The sequence below is a fragment of the Hemicordylus capensis genome, chromosome 4 (assembly GCF_027244095.1).
Source record: "Hemicordylus capensis ecotype Gifberg chromosome 4, rHemCap1.1.pri, whole genome shotgun sequence".
Classification (NCBI taxonomy): domain Eukaryota; kingdom Metazoa; phylum Chordata; class Lepidosauria; order Squamata; family Cordylidae; genus Hemicordylus; species Hemicordylus capensis.
Window position 1 is genome coordinate 246103101 of NC_069660.1, and position 20006 is coordinate 246123106.

Here is a 20006-nt window from a genome sequence, read left to right on the forward strand (position 1 = left end):
TACCACCCTTCCGAAAAGGCTCAGGGTGGTTTGCAATTAAAAAAACTATTGGCAAGAATTTGAGAGTGTGTAACTGATAATACATTCTTTATTTTCATAGTTTGTGGTGGTCACAATCGGAATTCTTATACTGGAGACAAACTTTAGCAGAAGTAGCTAGAATGTGAAATATAACAGAAAAAGTGGTCACTATACATGAAGGCAGAGGTTCTGTGCAACCAGTAATTTTCTTGAAGTTATTTCCTATAGTCCTACAATATCTGGAAGATAGGCTGTAAACTTTTAGGACTGCTTTCTTAGTGTAATATAAAAATTGCACTAACTAGTTTCAGTAGAAGCAGGAAAACCAGGGAGTTACCTAAACATGCCTATCAGTCATATGCAGTTGTACTAGCTGACTACTCAGATAAGTTAACTTGAGTGAACACTTCTAGCACTGTATCTGTTAAAACTTGGATGTGATAAATCTACAAAGATGCTTTCATATGTTCTGCATTAAGCTTTTTTGTATTTAACTTCTCATCTAGTGCTGATTTTTAATGTTTTAATTGAATAAAAAATGCTCCAAATAATCACTTGCTGCTTTCTTCTAGATGATGCAAAAGTTGTATAAAGAGTGCAGTTTGGTTCATGCTGATCTGAGCGAGTACAACATGTTGTGGCATGGTGGACAGGTGAGCAGATTCTAATTGGAGGAAAATTATAGTCAATCTGTAGTCCTTTTTGCATATGTCTAAAAACAGCCAATTATCTGCTGCTGGAAGAGGACATCTCACACGGGTTATTTTTCCCACGTGCTCCAGAGGCAGGACTTAAGTTAATTAGCTTGAGACTTTATAAGCCCGAGGAAAGGTAACCCCTCCCAGTTCTTCTAATCCTGTTGTCTTGCTCCAGAGCTTGCCTTTTGCTTCCCAGCCAAGCCTCCTCTGAATTATTTTATCTCTCTTCATTTATTTCTTAGATTTACCTTTTGTCTTTTCCCTCTAGGCTTTCTAGCCAGAGCATTCCTTCTCCATTATCTTTTCTTATTTTTTTTATTTTTTAAAATTCGTCTCTCATTCTGTTTGTTCCCATTTCTTCCCTTCTTTCTTCTTTTCAATGGAGCAAGCCACTAGATTGAGGCATCCTTTAGACCAGGCCTGCTCAACTTTGGCCCTCCTGCAGATGTTGGCCTACAGTTCCCATAATCCCTGGCTATTGGCTGCTGTGGCTGAGAATTATGGGAGTTGTAGTCCAAAAACAGCTGGGGGGCCTAAGTTGAGCAGGCCTGCTTTAGACGATTTCCTTTAGAACTGGTGCCTAAAGGAAAGGAACCTGCTTTTTCCTCCAGCAGAAAGGAGTGCAGTCCCTCAATCCCAGGCAGCAGGCCTGTCAACAACCCCAAGGTCCTTGCCAGTGCCACTGTAAGGTGGAGGAGAAGGCCCTGATCCCATGGAGGGCTTTTCGGGGGCCAGGAAATGTAAGCACAGCGCCCCACCCCCGGACGCTGGGAGTATCTGGTTTGCCAGCAGTTCCCTCCACTTCCCCAGTGGAGCTTCCAGACGCCGCAGAGGAACTGGTGCACCCAGCAGCCCTTCTTGTGTGGCCTCTCAAAGGCCCTGAGTCCCTTTACCAACAGGGGCTGACCAGTCACCGGATGGGCCCGCAGAGCCTATTCATGATCCACTGCAGAGGCCAGCAGAATCTGGTCTCTGGGGTGGGAGCATTCCGAGTGGGACCCTCCCGATCCCAAGAAGAATGTTGGGGCCAAAAAACCCCAGCAACCAAGAAGATGATGTGGAGCCTAGGCCTTCTCAGCCATCACAGCCTACCCTTCCCAGGCCAGTCCTACCTGGCGATCCACCAAGACAGCTGCAGCCTAAAGCTCTGGAGCCAGAGAGCCCAGGAGCTTCTTGCTTTCCCACTCTTCTGATCCCCAGTCCAGCCTTACCTGTTAAAATGCTGGCTAGCTGGTAGGCATGGTTCCAAAATGTGCTTGATAAGTCTTTGCAACAGCACAAACACATCAAGTCTGACAAAAAGGGGTTTAAGAACAGAGACTCTTCATCTTCCTCATCAGAACCTTCACCTAAGAAGTCAAAGAAAAGACATAGATGTAAAAACAATCTAAAGTCAAAGAGCTGTAAAAAAAAACTAGGAAACACCACAGGGAACAGGGCTCCCCATCCGATTCCTCTGGTATTTCAGACTATGATTTACCAGAACCTCCACCTCATGGGACCTGACCTCACTCCATCCAACCCAGGACCCAATGATAATGTTGAAAGCCTAGTGGAGGTCCCAGACAACCCTGACTTAGTTGCTGACTCAAAGGAAGGGGGTGAATGGTCTGATGACCAGAATTTAGAGTATTCAGCCAATTCTAAAAGGCTGTTAATACCTGAGGACTTCTCATACCTTTTCCATAAGGCCTTAAACAATCTAGGCCCGCAGCAACAATCACAAGTTTAACAATCCACTCCCTCCCAGGGAAACTTTGGTTTTTCCAACTTCAAAACTTAAGGAGTTGCTTTTCCCATTCCCACTCCTTTGCAGAGACAGTTCTCCAAGAATGGCAAGTGCCAGCAGTGCACAGGAAACCCATTCAGCTGGTCAATAAGCTGTATGGTCTCACGCAAACAGCATCTGAGATGTTCCAGGTACTTCCCACAGATGCTTTACTTTCTGGACATTCTTTTTTCTTTACATCCTACCCTGTGGTGACAATAGCCCTCTCAGGGACTAGACTGAGAAAAAGATTGAATCTAATTTAAAGAAGGGGCATGAGACCTCTCTGGCTATCCAGGTGTCCTCAGCAGCATCCATTATGGCAAAGGTCTCGCTGCTCTGGGTATATGAACTGTTACAGTCTCCTCCTGCAGATATAGCTAGACAATGACAAACACTGTTAAAAATTCAAAAAGCACAGGTGTTTACAGCAGATACCACGCTGGATTCAGTTAGATTCACATCCTGCTCAACAGCACCTATGGCAGTAGCCTGGTGTTCTTTATGGCTCAAACACTGGCAGGAAGACCCTGCCTCATGTAAAAACTTGGCAGCTGTTCCCTACACATCTACGAAACCTTTTGGTGATGAGGCCTTCCAGGAAGTACTCATGGAGACTAAAGACAAAAAGGCGACACTCCCATCTGTTCCACCTAGGGAAGACAGGAAGCCGCCTCACTGGTCTTTCCAATCCTTTTGTCCCTTTCGCACCCATTTTAGACCTTGAGACATGGACAATCAACTGCAGTGTTCCTATTGGAACAAACAGCGCCCTGCCAACACAGCCAAACTAACCCCATCAGGCTTTCAGTGCTCAACCCAATCTTCCTGACTCACCCAGGCTCGGCATGGGAATTCACGTATCCCACTTATTCTACGCTTGGGAGGCCAGTACGCCAGACAAATGGGTTTTGAGTACCATAGAGCAGAGTTACAAAATAGAACTGAGTGCAATCCTCAATGACCGCTTCCTTCCAACACCCCAGTCAAATTTGCCTACCAAGCACACAAACCTGCTTAGTGCTATCCAACACTTAGTTTCCATAGCAGCAATTGAACTGGTTCAAGCGCACCAAAGGGGCATGGGCATTATATTTACCATGCCACAAAAAGATGGCTCACCGCAGGCATTTTTAGACCTATATTTTCTCAACAGATAGGTACAACGCAGGAAATTAAGGATGGAGACCCTTCACTCCATAGTGGAGACTCTTCAGCATTCTGATTTCCTGGCACCCGTGGACATGACAGAAGCTTACCTGCACATACCAATCCACCCAGCAAGCCGTTCTGTTCTCCACTTCAGGTCTGCATTACCAATACTGGGTGCTCCCATTCAGGCTGTCATTGTCCCACAGATATTCACAAAAGTTCTGGCACAACTGATGGTGCACCTTGGTCTACAGAAGATATTGGTCTTTGCTTATCCTGGACGATCTCATCATCATCCTTGGAGGCAGGTCAGTTGGACGTGCAGATGATGCTGCAAACACTGTCCAACCACTGCTTCCTCATGAACATGACAAAGAGCCATCTGACACCATCCACAAATCTCCATCACCTAGGGGTGATCATAGACACATCCAGGGACTGTAGTCTACTATCTCTGGAGTGCATCCTAAAGATCATGTCTCCAGTACAGCAAATCTCGGCATCACAGAAGATGCTGGTAATGCTATTGACCAAACTGCTGGGACTCACTGTAGCCTCTATGGAAGCAGTCCCTTGGGCTTGCTTCCACCTCTGGGCATTACAGTGGTTTCTCTTACCCTTTCAAGCTTAAATTGCTCAGTGTCTCACGACAAGGGTGGAGCTTCTGCCACAAGTACCACTTTCTCTGAATTGGTGGACTCAACCGTCATGTCTAGTTCAGGGCAAGATGTTCCTGGATCCCCCAAAGATAATCATGACTGCAGGTGCCAGCCTACTAGCCTGGGGGGCACACTGCCTCCACCGTACCTCCCAAGGGAAGTGGAGTCCACTAGAACAGAGTCACAGTATAAATTGACGAACTCAGAGCCATCTGGCTAGCCCTAAGAGCCTTCCAGCCACTACTGCAATGCCGGCACATATTTATCAGCATGGACAATGTAATGGCAAAAGCTCATGTGAATTGTCAGGGAGGCACCAGGTCAAAATCTCTCCACCTGGAGATGACCCTTTTACTTCATTGGGCAGAATCTCACCTGTCCTCACTGATTGCATACCACATCAGTGGGCGTCAAAACACTCAGGCAGACTGGCTCAACCAAACACAAATTCACCCAGCTGAATGGATCCTCAGCTCCATGGTATTCCAGCTCTTGACATGAGCCTTTGTCCATCCCTGAGTGGGTCTCTTCTTCTCTCCGGCCAATGTGAATCTTGAGCAGTTCTTCACCCACTTTCCTTGGGTGTGGAGGATGTGGATGCTTTCTCAGCCCAATGGCCAGAGGTTGTACTCTATGCCTTTCCACCAGTTCCAGTCATCAGCAGACTTCTTCACTGGATTCGACTGCTCAAGTAATCCTAGTGGCACCACACTGGCCATGCTGCCCCTGGTTTGCTGACATCCTACACTTGGCAGTATAGGGACTCTGGTTCCTTCCACTAACCCTGGACCTTCAGCAGCAGGGGCCAGTCCTTCATTCCAACCTAGCGTGATTCAGGCTTGACACTTTGGACTGAACAGGGCATCTTGCGTCACTATGGTTATGTGCCAAATGTTTTGGACACCATCCTTGCTTCCAGAAGGGATTCCACAAACCAGATCTATCAATCTACATGGTGGGTGTTCCCTGGTGGGAGCCCCTGGTGGCGCAGTGGTAAAACTGCCGCCCTGTAACCAGAAGGTTACAAGTTCGATCCTGACCAGGGGCTCAAGGTTGACTCATCCTTCCGAGGTCGGTAAAATGAGTACCCAGAATGTTGGGGGGCAATATGCTAAATCATTGTAAACCGCTTAGAGAGCTTCCAGCTATAGAGCGGTATATAAATGTAAGTGCTATTGCTATTGCTATGCTGGTGTCATATGTTCAGTCCAGAACATGGTGGCCTCCCTAAGTTACTACTTTTCCTACAAGAAGGCCTGGAGCAGAGACTCTGAGCCAACACATTAAAACAGGCGGCAGCACTGACGTCTCTGCTTTCTAAGTCCAAAAAGAAAGCATTGACTTCTCACCCCCACCTCAAGCACTTCTTAAGGGGGATCACACTCAAGGCACCACCAGTGGTACACAGGTTCCCTTCATGGGATCTGCACAAAGTTATCAGGGTTCTACATGCACTACCTTTTGAACCCTTTTGTTCCATATCTCTACAGCTCCTCTCCTTTAAACTGGCCTTCTTGGTGGCCATCACCTCCACTAGGTGTGTTTCAGAACTCAGGGCCTTGTCAACAAACCTGAACTTCTGCATCTTCTCATCGGACTCTGTAAGCTTGATCCCTGATCCATCCTTTCTTCCCAAGGTCCCATCAGTCTTCCATCATGCCCAGAAAGTCATTCTTCCCTCCTTCTGTCCATGCCTTGGGAAAGTAGTGGCATCATTTGGATGTCCAGCACTGCTGAAAGGTGACCTTTGATCGTACTGCATCCCTCAGATAAATGGAGGCATTGTTCATTTTCTTCCTCGCAGCCACTATGGGTCAGAAAGCATCAGCCCCTACCATCACTAAATGGATTAAATAGTGTTAGCTTATGAAGTGCAGCCTCCTCTCAAAGTCATGGTGCACTCAGCAATGTCTGATGCTACTTCTGCTGCCTCTTCCACTAATCCCACCCTTGGGGAAATCTGCAAGATAGCCACATGGAAGTCCCCCCTCGGACTTTCACTAGAGATTATAAGCTTGATCTGCATCACTCTGCTTGTGCAGCTTTTGGCAGACAAGTGCTCCAACAAGTTCTCTCACCCCAGTAGATGCAGATGCTCCCATCCAGGGTTCCTAGTTGTGGCATGTCCCACATGAGATGTTCTCCTCCAGCAGCAGAGAGAGGAGAATTGGTCACTCTCCGTGAAGGCTGCTTCTTGTTGCTGGATTGGAGGACATCTCAATCCACCCGTTCGGGCCTCTGCGTCGACTGGTTCTGCATTCTCTTTATGTTCTTTATTCTGTCTATCACTGTACATATACTTGGCTTATTAGAACTGGGAGGGGTTACTTACCTGTCATGGGGCTTATAAAGCCTCAAGTCCTGCCTCTGGAGCACATGGAAAGGATAACTCACATGAGAATGCCATAATGAGAATGTTCTCCAATCTAGCAGCAAGAAGAAGCCTTCATAGTGAGTGACCAATGCTGCTTCTATTTACTATAGGTCTGGTTAATTGATGTCAGTCAGTCTGTGGAGCCAACCCATCCACATGGACTGGAGTTCTTGTTCAGAGATTGCAGAAATGTTTCTCAGGTAAGAAATCTAAAAACCTTGATGTTATGGATTCAGTTATAGAACATTCATCATGAGGTATTCTATATAACCCTTTTCAGATGTTTGGAACTTGTGCATGCCATCCAAAGTGGGTCTGGACTTTCCACCCCCTGGCATGTCACTTACTCACCCAGCCCTTGCCGCTCATGATTATGGCATTCACCTCTGCAGATGAATGCCATAATAGTGAGTGTCATGGATGGAGGGGGAGTGAGTAACATGCCAGGGGATGAGACATCTGGATCCCCTTTGGATGGCAAACACAAGTATGCTGTCTCTCCCCCCCACAAAAAAAAAAAACTTTAGAAGAGGTGGATTGCTCCTTCCCTGCTGAACAACATTGCACACCCAATGTTATTTAGAGTATGCAATGTTACACTGGTTGTCAGTCAGTGGTGGTTAAGTTTTTGACTATAGTTTTCTTGACTATCATGGTGTTTCTCTTTAGGACACTGGACAAATACACTACAACTGTATGCTGGCAATCAAGTTGGCTTGTGGAAAACTTAGGCATTTTTGTAATACTGTATAAGTATGCCTTGGTTCAAGACCTTGATCCAGAGATGGGCAGTGGCAAAACCTTCCTGCTCCCCAGCAAGCCTATATTTGAGAGGAGAGTGGCCAGGAGGCAATTGCAAATTAGAAAACATAGGAGAAAGTATTGCAAGTCGACAAGTCCACAGTAATAGCTACTTTAAAAAATTATTAGTCTGGGCAGGTGGGGGAGACAAGTAGTTCTAAGTAGAACATGTAGTCTACTTTCTGCCTCTTAATGTGGTGACACTTGCCTAGGACTCTCTTCTATGTGCTATGAACTTGGTTTGTATCCAACCATCAGTACATGAATTACAAAGGGGTGTTGCCTGAACTTGGAGTGGCCACCATCTTAAAACATGACATAGTGGTTAAACAAACCAACAAGCCCCTTCACTGGGATCCCCTCCCATGTGCTGTGGATTTGGTTTGTATTAGACTGTAAATGCAAAGGTTATTAGAGGGGCCATATGGACTCACATGCGTACACTCTCACACATCTTCCTAAGCCTTCTTCCCTTCAAGAAATAGGTTAAAACGATGGTAAGATCGCAAAACCTAATACATTAGAAATGTTTATGCAGATGATGGGCAATAATTTTTCTTGCTTTTTACAAAAGTTCTTCCAGAAGAATGGTGTATCTGAAGCACTTGGTGAACGAGAGCTCTTCAATGCTGTCTCAGATTTAAATTTTGCAGCTGACAATGAAGTGGACTTCCTCGCTGAGGTAAAGTTTCAGGAGTGGCGGCTGGCAGGGCAGTGGAAAAGGAATAGCTTAAATGTGGTCATCTTCAGTAAGAAGAGCTGCCAAAGATGCTCCTTGTGCATGAGCAGAGGGAGCCACATCACGCAGCCAGAGCTTTATTTCGGGTTATTTGGCACAGCCACTGTTCCAAGCGAACAGTAGCTTGTCTACATGGTTTTTGGAACAGCTGTGACAAAAGCTTCAATGAAAGTTATGGCTCTGTGTACAGCTCTTCCTCAACTAGGGCTGCCAATTCTGAAGCTATTTTCCACAATAGAGATCCATTAAAATCTTCCAGATTGCATTATGTAGTCACTAGGAGATCTGTGTCAATTCTGGAAGACTCCAGGCTAGTTTGGGAGGGTTGGCAATCCTGTCCTCACGCTGCTTTGGCTCACAGTCTTGTGCAGCTAGCAGTCTCTGTGTCTTTGGTTCACCATCTTGTGCAGCTAGCAGTCTCTCATACTTCTGTCAAAAAAGGCTGACCACAGCAGTCTCTGTGTGGCCATCCTTTTTTGACAGAAGTATGAGGCATCATATCCTCAAGAATGGTGCCTTCCTTGGTAACCATGTTAGTCTGCTGCAGCAAAAACAGTAGTCTTGTGGCACCTTAGACTAACACTTATTATCACATAAACTATTAGGACTGCATTCTGCTTCATCAGATGCAATCATCTGATAAAGTCTTTTACAAAAGTGTATGCTAAAATAAACATGTTAATCTTAATGGTGCAACAAGATTCTTAATTTTTCTCTAAGAAATATGACCACTAAAGGGAGCTTCAGCTTCTCTGTATAGAGTGTTAGTGCAAATCTTGGATATAGCAAGAATCAAAGTGTTAGTCTGGCCTTTTCCAGTTGATGAAACAGGCAAACATTAGGATCTTCAGGAGATCGATTCATAGCATAGTCTTGAGGATGATTTGTGACTTAATAGGAAGGAAGCTCTACTGCAATTGATCTCAACTCCAGGTTTTTTTTATGTTTAGTCTTGCAACCTGATTTAAAGAGTGGGGTAGAAGGGGCTGCATCTGCATCTGCCATCAGATACTGCCTTATCTGACAAGTAATGTTTGGTGCCATTAATGTGGTATTGGGAGAAATGGTAGCCACACTTGTACTGCTGTGTTTTAATGTAGTATTGGGACTTCTGGATATTAAAGCTGTTGATGGGGCCATAAAAATGGCATGTTGAGGTTTAGAAACATTTGTCAAGTTTTTAAGAAAAAATTTCAGGCTGTTTTCAGCAGATGTCTTACATGCATGCTTAAAAATGTTAAATATTTGTAACATTTTAAGTAAAAGAATTGTGGTGTCTTTGACATTTTAACAAGATACAAGGGTAATATCTACAGGCGCCTTGCACAAGCAGAAAATAACCTCTGCTCACAAAAATTTCTGCCAATTCCCCCCTCCCGCTGCAGCTTCAGTGCTACATTCTACAACTGTTCTGGAGGCTCCCTCAACTCAGAAGTGGCTTTTTGAGAAGCACAGCAGCTTCAGTGGGGAGGAGAGCTGGACTCTGCTTGTGGTCTACTGGATCCAACCCATTGGTTGAAATTCTAAGAGCTATTTTGTGCAAGCCCAAGGGCTAGTATGGCCAGTTGTGGTATTGACTTCTTTTAAGCTTTATATCGCATCACAAACTGCTTTCTAAAGTCCCTTTAGAATCAAATGTGTTAATAATGTGGCATGGTAGACTGCTGTTTGGGGAACTACATGGCCAAAGGGCCCTTGGGCATGAAAAACACCTGTATAAGTGTGGCTTCCTTCACTTTCAAGAGAGGAAATGTTTCCACAAAAATACAACAGTGCAAAAAGGTATATTGGAGATCCCAAGCTACTCTCCCTGTACTTGGACCATGGTCAATATGGTCTGTGCGCTGAGCTGCTGATGCTGTTGTCTTCCCTTGCTTTCCTCATGATGCCTTGTTCATTCCCCAAATACAAAGGGTGATTACCCAGGTGAGCCACATGGTTTGCAGATTTGTCTTGCCTGTACAGTTGTTGTGCAAATTGCTTCTGTGAGAAATACATTTTGAGAATGGTGTTATAAGGCTTGCAACTATGCCAGTGAGAAGAAAAAGTAAGCCAAGCCAGTAGAGTTTAGGCTTTTTTGTATGGAATTAACTCACAGAGGCACAAACATAGACTTAATTTGTAATTTGGCAATGCTATGTTATATATCACAAGGTGAGAACCATCTGATCTAAACATAGTGCAAATTCAGCAAATCAGTACTTTACTAAGTTAGAGCTACAATAAATTGTAGCATAGACGATGCTAAAGATATCTGTTTTCCTGCTTTTCTAGATTGAAACTTTGGAGAAGATTAATGAAGATCATGTACAGAATTATGGGAAAAAGTTTTCAACGTTTTCACATGATGATGATGGGGGTCCACAAACATTTTGCAACAAATAGCACAAGTGAACTGATCTGTTTCTTGCATTTGACTTCAAATGCAGTGATTAAACACAGCTGCCAAAAGCAACAAATTGTGGTCAGCTCAGAATGCCATAAATGAACTTCAGGGAATATGCATTGGTGCTTTGTGTCTTCAGAAAGTCCACAGGCCACTGGGACTTGCCATGTAACCCTGTAAGAATGGAATGTCATTTTTTTCAATCTGGCAGATGAACTTTTTTTCAGTTACACCATAGCTGAGTTCAGTGTGTGGTTTAAATTTTCCAAAATGATGTGACAATTTCAGATTTTATTCTGAAGTCCTACAAATGTCAAATGTGTGTAGGAGCGATAGATTCTCTTCTCTATTACAGAACATCTGTTCCTTAAGGGTTCAGAGTGTTGAAGATGTACTGCATGTTTCAGAAACATTCAACACTAATCTAGTAACAAGATTACTATTTTTTACAAAAATTCAGTGAGAGATCCTTCAGATCTTATAAACAAAATAACTTTATCCTAGTCACTCAAAATAATAGCCTCATGTTTTCTATGGTTTTTTCACAGATTAAAAATATAATATTTGAGGTATATAGCCTATAATTTGACTCTTAAATCTTTAGGCCATAATGTAGTTTAGTTATTGTTCATTTTTCCAAACTGAAGTAAAAAGGGAAAAATTTCTATATTATCAGTAGCAAATATATTTGGTTATCTGTTTCTCAAACAGTGCTTTTAAAAAATGGAAGGTTTTAATGTGTAAAATGAATGGGCTATGCTCAGCAGGAGTTCCCTTTATTTGTATCCTAATTTCATAGTCCTTAAGATGATGGCAGATTTCCATCTTTGTAGAACAAATTATTCAAGGAATGAATCAGAAAGTGTCCCTTGCATTTAGGAGTCTGCATGTAGCATGGCCTCTAATCTAATACAGTATGATTCTATTCATATGACTTTCAAAACTAAATAAAAAACAAAACAGCAGAACCAAGGCCATTGTTGGTATACTTGTATGAAGAAATCCAGAGGCATAACAATGAATGTACCTATAGGTCTTATATGGAAATGACACAGAGCTCTCAGGATCTGTCTCCAGCTTTGTTCTTGCATTATATTTGTGTACCTAAATCCTATGCATTCTGGTGAGGCCAGCATAAGAGACATTCATTCACTGAAATAGACTTAAGAGATGTAAAACTTCCCTTTTCAGGTTTCTTCTTTTGAATTCGCCCTTCATAACATTGTAGTGAGAGTGTTGCTGTGTGATACCATGGCCTATGAAAATGTTGTTCATGCAGAAATGGAGAGGAAATAAATACATGAGCTCTTACAGGTTTTTGTGTGTAGGCTTGCTTGCTTTATTTATTTATTTACTTGCTTGCTTACTTACTGCCCTTCCAAAAATGGCTCAGGGCAGTTTACAACAAATAAAAACAATCAATTAACAGTTAAAATCAAAACTAAACCAATTAAACAATTAAAATCATTTAAACATTAAAAACACAAACATTAAAATTTAAAACCAGCATTAAAATTTAAACAATGAATCTATTTAAAAGCCTGGGTGAATAAATGTGTCTTCAGCACTCTTTAAAAGTTGCCAGAGATGGAGAGGCTCTTATTTCAACAGGGAGTGCATTCCAAAGTCCAGGGGCAGCAACGGAGAAGGTTGGTTCCTGAGTAGCCACCAAGCGAGTTGGCAGCCACTGCAGGTGAACCTCTCTAGATCTCAACAGGCAGTGGGATTCATGGTGAAGAAAACACCAAATCTCCAGATGATCTCTCCCAGCGGATTCATGTAGATGTTAAACATCGGAGACCATACTGATTTGCCCTGAGGGACACCATAGGAAAGTTCAGATTCAGAATAACAGTCTCCAAGGGACACCATCTGGAATCTGCCCATGAGATACAAGCGGAACCACTGCAAAGCAGTGCCTCCCACCCCCAATCCCCTCAGACGTTCCAGAAGGATACTATGGTCAATAGTATCGAAAGCTGCCAATACTTTTTGTTTCTCAAGTACTTGTACCATTTCCCCCTCCAAAATCAACTTGTTGCAACATTTCCCAGCCCCCAAAGAGCAGCTGTAGAATAGGAACAAGCAGCTCCTTAGCATGTAATTACTAAAAGTGCCATGCATACAATCAGGTTCAATCGACTGTCACTATAGGCAACATAAGTTTTGTGTATGCATGAGAATTCCCTAGGATGAGCTATATGTAGTCACAGGATGCAGGGAAGGTGTGCGAGTGACTTAGAATCTACTTACAGAGTCGGTAGCTGACTTGTCTGTAATTGTCTGAACCCACACCAAGGTGGGGATGTAAGCCGACTACTGCAATGAAGATTTGAAGCTGAAGATTTGATTTGAAGATTCTCAATGAAGATTTGAGAGAGTAGGTATGGCTCCATCACAGGTGTCTATTATGCCTGTACCCATGCTCTATGAGAGCCTCTGGCTTGTTTTGGGTGAGCCCTCCCCCTGTGCCACTGCAACCAGTGGCTACAAGGCAGTGCAGGTTCAGACAGCATTGAGAACCTTGCTGGGAGGGCCAGCCAAAGGCTGTGACTCTGGCTCGGCTCAGCTGTTTCCAACAAACCAAGAAATGTTACTGACTGCAGCACCATCCTCAGGCTGGGGGGATATCAGGTTCTGTGTTGTATGTGAATCTGCCCACTGACTGACTCTACAGCTGCTGTGCACCAAAGGAAAGACTAGACTGCACTGCAGAAACTACATGTAAAGCCTAATATCAGAATAGCAGTGTAAATGTGTCCCTAGTTTCCAAAGAATGTACTGGGTAGGAGTTCTTCAAAGAATGTATCAGGAACAGAATATGTCCTTTTGAATCTAACAACATATGGCATTTTATATACCTTTTACTAACCTAGTTATTAATGTCTGTGTTGGAAAGAATACTATTGAGTAGCTCTTGAGACAATTTAGAGTTACCATTTAAGCTACTATAAGATCTGGATCAAAATCCGTCGAGATCCGTAAGAATGGGTAATGTGCCTTGTACAGGACCCTCGTGGTAGAATGCCGCAGCTCATTGAGGTGACCGAGTCCCACCCCCACACCTACAGTGTGCTTCTATGTTGGTTTCTATGTTGGCATCTAAGCTTCCTTCTACTAGGGGTGTGCAATTCGGGTATTCGGTGATTCGGTTCGGGACCCGAACCGAATCACCCCTGTTCTGTTTTGTGCCCGAATATGGGCCACCCGAATCACCCTTGATTCGGTTCGGATTCGGATTTAATCCGAATCCGAATCGATTCGGGTGGGGGAAGGGGCCCAGGGGCAAAATTTTTGGGTGGGGTGGTAGTGGTAGAAAAAACTTCTGAGGTGTGAATTCTCATTCTATCATAGCAAATGAGATTTTTTTCAATTAAACAACTCTCATGACCCCACTTTCACTTTTTCACACTCTCAATTACTATGAATATGAGGAAGTAATCAATTTAGCACACTTCACCTTATGAAGACAAACCTCAGAAATTCACCAAAATTCACCCCTCTGCCCAATCACTCTGAAATTGGGGACGGGTGGTAGCCTTCACCCATTAGGCACTATCTACCAGCCCACCCCACTCCTTTGGGGCAGATCCACTTTCTGCCCCCAATCTGCCCCAAGACACCAAAACTTCAAATATTCCCAAAAAATCAACCCTCTGCCCAATCCCCCTGAAATTGGGGTGGTAGCCTCCACCCTTTAGGCACTACCACACCACCCCATTCTTTTGGGGCAGATCCACTTTCTGCCCCCAAACTGCCCCAAAGTCACTAAAACTTCAAAAATTCCCAAAAAATCAGCCCTTTGTCCAATCCCCCTGAAATTGGGGTGGTAGCCTCCACCCATTAGGCACTACCACCCCACCCCACCATTCTGCCCCAGGCCCCACTTTCTGCCCCAATCTGCCCCAAAGACATGAAAACTTCAGAAATTTCCCAAAAATCAGCCCTTTGCCCGATCCCCCTGAAATTGGGGTGGTCGCCTGCACCCATTAGGCACTACCACCCCACCCCACTCTTTTTGCCCAGATCCCATGCTATGCCCCCGAACTGCCCCAAAGTCACTAAAACTTCAAAAAATCCCCCCAAATCAACCATGAACCGAATCACCCGAATTTTTCGGGCCTGAAATTCGGGTGATTCGGCTCGGCCCCGAAAAATATCGGGGGACATCAGGGGTGATTCGGTTTGGCCCCGAATCACCCGAAATTGCTCATTTCGGGCACAGATCGTTCTGTGCCCGAAATTTTTTGCACATCCCTACCTCCTACAAGACTACAGCCATCAACATCAAGCTCGACATTGGCATCGTTTTGAATCCCAAAGCTCTCTTCAAAGTCTGCTCTCCCTTCGACACTGGAGCGTTCAAAGTCGAAACGCAAACAGTTGGGATTGGAGGCTCCTTCCTCTTCTCCAAGACCAAAGACCATTGCTCTATCTAGCTCAGTGTTGTCTTCACAGACTGGCAGCAGCTTCTCCAAGGTTGCAGGCAGGAATCTCTCTCAGCCCTATCTTACAGAAGCCAGGGAGGGATCTTGGAACCTTCTGCTCTTCCCAGAGCAGCTCCCTCCCCTCAGGGAGAGGAGAAGATTCCAAGATCCCTCCCTGGTTTCTCTAAGATAATAGTCTAACTCAGTGTATGGCAGCTTCCTATGTTCCCTATCTTAACAGATAGGCATGAGGTGGAATAAATATTTCTTCCCAAAATATCCATCCCCCCGCCACCTTGTCTGCAGGCATAGTATGTCAATGACCAGACCTAGGACGATGGAGTGGTGCACTCGATAACTAGGGAAGAGCGGGATGCTTCAGAGGATATTCATTGTCTTTCAATTTGGCATGCACTGTAAAATACACCCATGGCTTATGGGAAGATCTACAAAATGCCCTGGAGGTCCTCTCTCTAGAGGAATTTAAAAAGCAATTCCAACAAACAAATAAATCAGCAGCACTTACCCACCACCTGAACAAATTAGTCTGTGTGAAAATGCTGCATGATAGCATTACAAGAGACCCTACCTCTTTTGTACCAAGAGAACTGGCTTGTAATGCTGGATCTCGGACAAGTATTTCCACACTGGTATTGGGGCACAACACACAACCTGAGGTTTGCAGTAAGAAATCAAGTGTACCAATACACAGTCTTACTCTTCAGGCTCGCCACTGCCCCCAGAGTATTTACAAAATGTATGGCTGCAGTGGTAGCCTACCTGTGGACCCAGGGTATATTGGTCTATTCATACCTGGCTCCTGACTTCCAAAGACAGAGGAGAGTTATGTTCTCAGACAAAATATGTACTGTCTCTCCTCCAGGCCTTGGGGATCCAAGTCAATTGGAAAAAATCCTGGCCAGTTCATGTTATCAACTACATTGGAGCAGGCCTGTACATGGAAGCCAGGAAGGCGTACTTACCTTGTGAACGCTTCCAGTCAGGGACCTGGTTCTCCATTTCCAACAACATCCATCTCAACCGGCCTGACTCATTCAAAGATTCCTAGGACTTATGATATCCTGCAACACAGTGGTGCAATATGTCTGATTAAAGATGCACAAATTACAACTTTGGTTTCTGTCGGTCTTCTGCCCGAATGTGGATCAAGGCCTATGTCTAGTGCTCCCAGATCAAATTCTATGCTCGCTTACCTGGTGGTCGACAGGATGAAATCTGCTGGAAAGGGGGTTCCTTTTCAAATGATGACTCCTATCTGGTTAACAACGGATGCTTCTCTGCTAAACTGGAGGCCCCACTGCAGAGCACATCAGATTCAGGGCAAGTGATCCCTTCCAACAAACACAATTACACATCAGTTTCCTGAAGCTACTGGCTGTCTTCAAAGCAATGAAAGCCTTCCTACCACTTCTACAGGGGGAAAGTTGTACAAGTGCAGTTAGACAATACCACTGCCCTAGCCTACATTAACCATCAGGGAGGGACAGTGTCTTGAAGTTTTTGTGTACTCAGCCTACAACTATGGCATTGGTGCATATGGCATCAAGTCTATCCAATGACCATCCACATAAAGTGCCTAGACAACATCCTGGCGGATGACTTAAGTTGAGTTTTCCCAAAACAACAGCAAAATGGGAAATCAAGACAGGATACATTACACCTCTCTTCACAAGTTGGATACTGCCAACTATAGATCTCTTTGCCACCTCGGAGAACACAAAGTGTACTCGTTTCTGCTCCAGGGCAGGCAAGGGCGGATCCACCTTTGGGTGAACAGGTTCAAAGAACCCAGGCCACCAATGGGAAAAGGCCGCCGAGCCCAGAGTGAACTCCCCCCTCCCATGTCCAGACTGCCGAGAGCCCGGGTTAACTCTTCGCCAATTATTTCAGGCAGCTCCGACTGCCTGATAGAAAGTTTTTCCCTTCCTCTCCCTCTCTGGAGGAAGAGAAAGGGGGAAAACGTCCTATCAGGCAGCCGACACTGCCTGAAAGGACGAGCTGAGAGCTCATTCAGGCTCTCGGCAGCCCAGGCCACGCCCGCTCAAGCTCTCCTCTTAGCGGCCCGGGCGTGGGCCATCACACACACACATGGGCGTATTGGAGGAGGCTGCCGAGTGGGGCTAGATGCAGGCCGCCACTCATCTGGCTCCACGCATGAGAGCAGGTATCACTGGGAGATACCTTCCAGCTGGGCTGGCTGCAGGAGATCCCAAATTTTTCCTCTGTGACTACTGATCAGCCAAGTAGTTGCCTGCTTTCTGACTGCCTCAACATCAAGTATCCTGATTACTTCATGGTGGCCAAGACAACCATGGTTTCCACAGGTACTCAAACTGTCAGGGAACTGCTACCAGAGGTTACCACAAGAAGTAGATCTCTTAACACTGGACAATGGCAGCGTACTGCATCTAGACGTTCTCACACTCTGCTGAACAGTATAGTGAATCAGCTTTTGAGTAAGATCCTTCAAAACCAAAGGAAGTTATCCACCAGGTGTAACTATAAAGGCAAATTATTCCAATTCAAATCCTATGCAAGGATGCATTGTTTTCATCCTACCCAGGCCACAATCGAGGATGTGCTCCTCTACCGGAGTGGTTTGAAATTGCAAGGGCTGGCAAATGTATCTTTGAAGGTGCATCTAGCAGCGCTATCTTCAAAACATCTGGGCTATGATGGAAAGACTCTCTCTTTCCTAAGGCTTTCCTAAAACCCACCTCTTCACCCAAGCTTTTTCAGTTTAAATTTTTAGGTTTTAATCTGTGTTTGACTTTTAAATTGTTACATTTTGTGTATGTTTTGACTTGTTTTATATTATTGTTAACTGCCCAGAGACGGAAGTTTGGGGTGGTGTACAAATTTGATAAATAAATAGAAGGCCTTGTGAATTTGTATCCACCTATTCACACACCCATTGAACCATAGAGCATATCCTTGGTCTTTTCAGCTTTGACAAAGGATCCATTTGAAACTACGGGTTCTGCCTCTATCAAGCTAGTAACTTTGAAAACTGCCTTCCTATTGGCCATAACTTTGGCAGAACGTGTTAGTGAATTGACATCTTCTGGATAGATTTGCCATACACTAGAATTTGTCCTGATAAAGTGCTAAGACTTTCTGCTTCTTTTACCTAAAACATTTGCAAGACATTTTGATTTGCTTTTTTAGTTTTTAAACCACTTTTAGCAATAGCATTTTCTTTCTTATCAACATCTTCTCTATATATTTCTTTTAGGCATACCTGTCGCTAATCCCATGCATGGCAGCTCTCATGAGAGTTTGCAAGCAGCTGCCGAATAGCAGTGGGGATGGGTGGGCGGTGAGGGAAAGCGGTGGCCAGGCCAGGCCAGGCCAGGCAGCGGGTGGTGAGGGAAAGCAGGCTGGGATGGGGAGAAAGGACGGGGTTTGAAGACAAAATGAAGATATGGGGGTGGGGGGAGACAGTCAGGGAGAACTAGGGGTGCAGATGCTCTGCGCCAGATCAGCTAGTACTCCTCAAACCTCCTAAACTAGCAATCCTCTATGATTACAAAGTTGTTTGTGGGGAGGCCTTCTGTCTCTGACAGCCACCAGGCAGATAGAAATTGACTTGCTTGGGTGGCTTTAAAGGGGGTTAAACAAATGCAGAGTTCAATACTCGCTATTCGATATGATAGCTAAATGGAACCTCCCAATTCAGAGTCAGTCTACCTCTGAATCTGGCGAGGAGCAAACGGGGCTACTGTCGCCTTAACGACCTGCTTCTTTGGTTCGCGGGGGCATCTGGCTGACCATTGTAATTTGTTGGAGGCGGCATTTTCATCCTCATCCTGCACTTAAATAGAACCCTTTTGGGCTGATCCACGAAGCGCTGCTTTTATGCTCAAGAGTAGTTCAAGTGATCCATGTCAGGAACACTTTCGCTACGGGAAATCCTGTTTCAAGGTAACCAAAGAGATCTCTCTGGAAAAGGGAGTGAAACTTCTACGCAGGGCCACCGATTTTAGATACGACGGCGCTGCCTTGACACAGCCCTCTTCGGTTGTTTGCTTCCCTCCATGAGACTCCATCAGCGACCTGCGTCCTGCGCCTTTAAGGACCAAGAGCTCCGTGGTCATGTGCAAGGGGAGCGTCACCAGGAAGCGGTTCTGCGACGCGCAGGGAGGAAGACGCACATACACAAACCCGGCTTGTCAGCGGGGCGAGAGGAAGCGGCGCGGAGAGGCCCCAAGGAGCCTGAAGTCGCGGGGTCAGTGTCCTCGGGCCCACCCCTCGCTGCCATGGCGACGGCCGCCAGCGCCCTGGACTATTACTTGGCGCTGTGCGCGCGGCCCGTGCAGTTCGAGAAGGCGAGCCCCGTTAATTGCGTCTTCTTCGACGAGGCCAATAAGCAGGTGAGACTCGGGCCGCGCGGCGGGGCGGAGTCCTCCGACCAACACCAACACCCCCTCGCTGCCCCCCCCTCCCCTTTGCGCCGCCGCCGTGTCGCGCGCGCAGTCACTCCCCTACTCCTCGCCGGCCCAGCCGGTGCAGTAACCTGCTGAATGTGTCACTCCCTCCTCCTCCTCCTCCTCCTCCTGACAGACACGAGATTGCCAGTCTTCCCTACCTCGTCCGATTTTCTACTTCCGCCTCCTCTTCTGATGCACTAGCGATTGTCATTATTCCAGACCCTGCTGTCAGTTTTTCTTCTGAGCGTGCTCTTAGCAGGGCGTGACGAATGGCAGGAACTGATACTTCACCGCCGAAAGGCACTTTGAAGCGCACCTGTTAGGCGGAGAGCGCATCACCCAGCCAGCCCTCCTCCGCTTTTTCAGACCTCATTTCTTACTACTGCCAAATTGCAACACGCAACCCCTGGCTGCTTCTCATTTTAAATGTCAGTGTTGCCGCTTTTTCTAGCTGGTGACCAAATATAAAGGAGAGTAGTGGGCAACCTGTCTTTTGTGCACTGCACCTGCACCAGGGGACATTTTAGTAG

At 45.4% G+C, this 20006-nt stretch overlaps 2 protein-coding genes and 1 long non-coding RNA gene across 11 annotated transcripts in view; 2 read left to right on the forward strand and 1 right to left on the reverse strand.

The window, feature by feature from the left end:
• RIOK3 (RIO kinase 3) overlaps positions 1-11915 on the forward strand; it is a 29012-nt gene extending 17097 nt beyond the window's left edge. For both annotated transcript variants that reach the window (XM_053249429.1, XM_053249430.1), the window contains exons 10-13: positions 594-674; positions 6783-6872; positions 8048-8155; positions 10487-11915. In XM_053249429.1, the coding sequence (XP_053105404.1) occupies positions 594-674; positions 6783-6872; positions 8048-8155; positions 10487-10597 (390 nt within the window). In that variant the 3' untranslated portion in view covers positions 10598-11915. The remainder of the gene's footprint in view (positions 1-593; positions 675-6782; positions 6873-8047; positions 8156-10486) is intronic.
• On the reverse strand, positions 71-19786 carry LOC128324644 (uncharacterized). 6 transcript variants are annotated; one of them, XR_008307000.1, is made up of 6 exons: positions 18288-18754; positions 16240-16377; positions 16009-16107; positions 2770-2867; positions 1931-2068; positions 71-685 (listed from the first exon to the last, which is right to left on the reverse strand). It is a non-coding gene; the product is annotated as an uncharacterized LOC128324644 (long non-coding RNA). The 6 variants fall into 6 exon arrangements; XR_008306997.1 differs by lacking the exons at positions 2770-2867; positions 18288-18754 and adding an exon at positions 19635-19786; XR_008306999.1 differs by lacking the exon at positions 2770-2867 and having other exon boundaries at positions 18737-18870.
• The window catches only part of RMC1 (regulator of MON1-CCZ1), a 34775-nt gene continuing 33852 nt past the window's right edge, over positions 19084-20006 (forward strand). For 2 of the 3 annotated variants that reach the window (XM_053249425.1, XM_053249427.1), the window contains exon 1: positions 19084-19419. In XM_053249425.1, the coding sequence (XP_053105400.1) occupies positions 19084-19419 (336 nt within the window). The remainder of the gene's footprint in view (positions 19420-20006) is intronic. The other variant, XM_053249428.1, reaches the window with a different exon arrangement.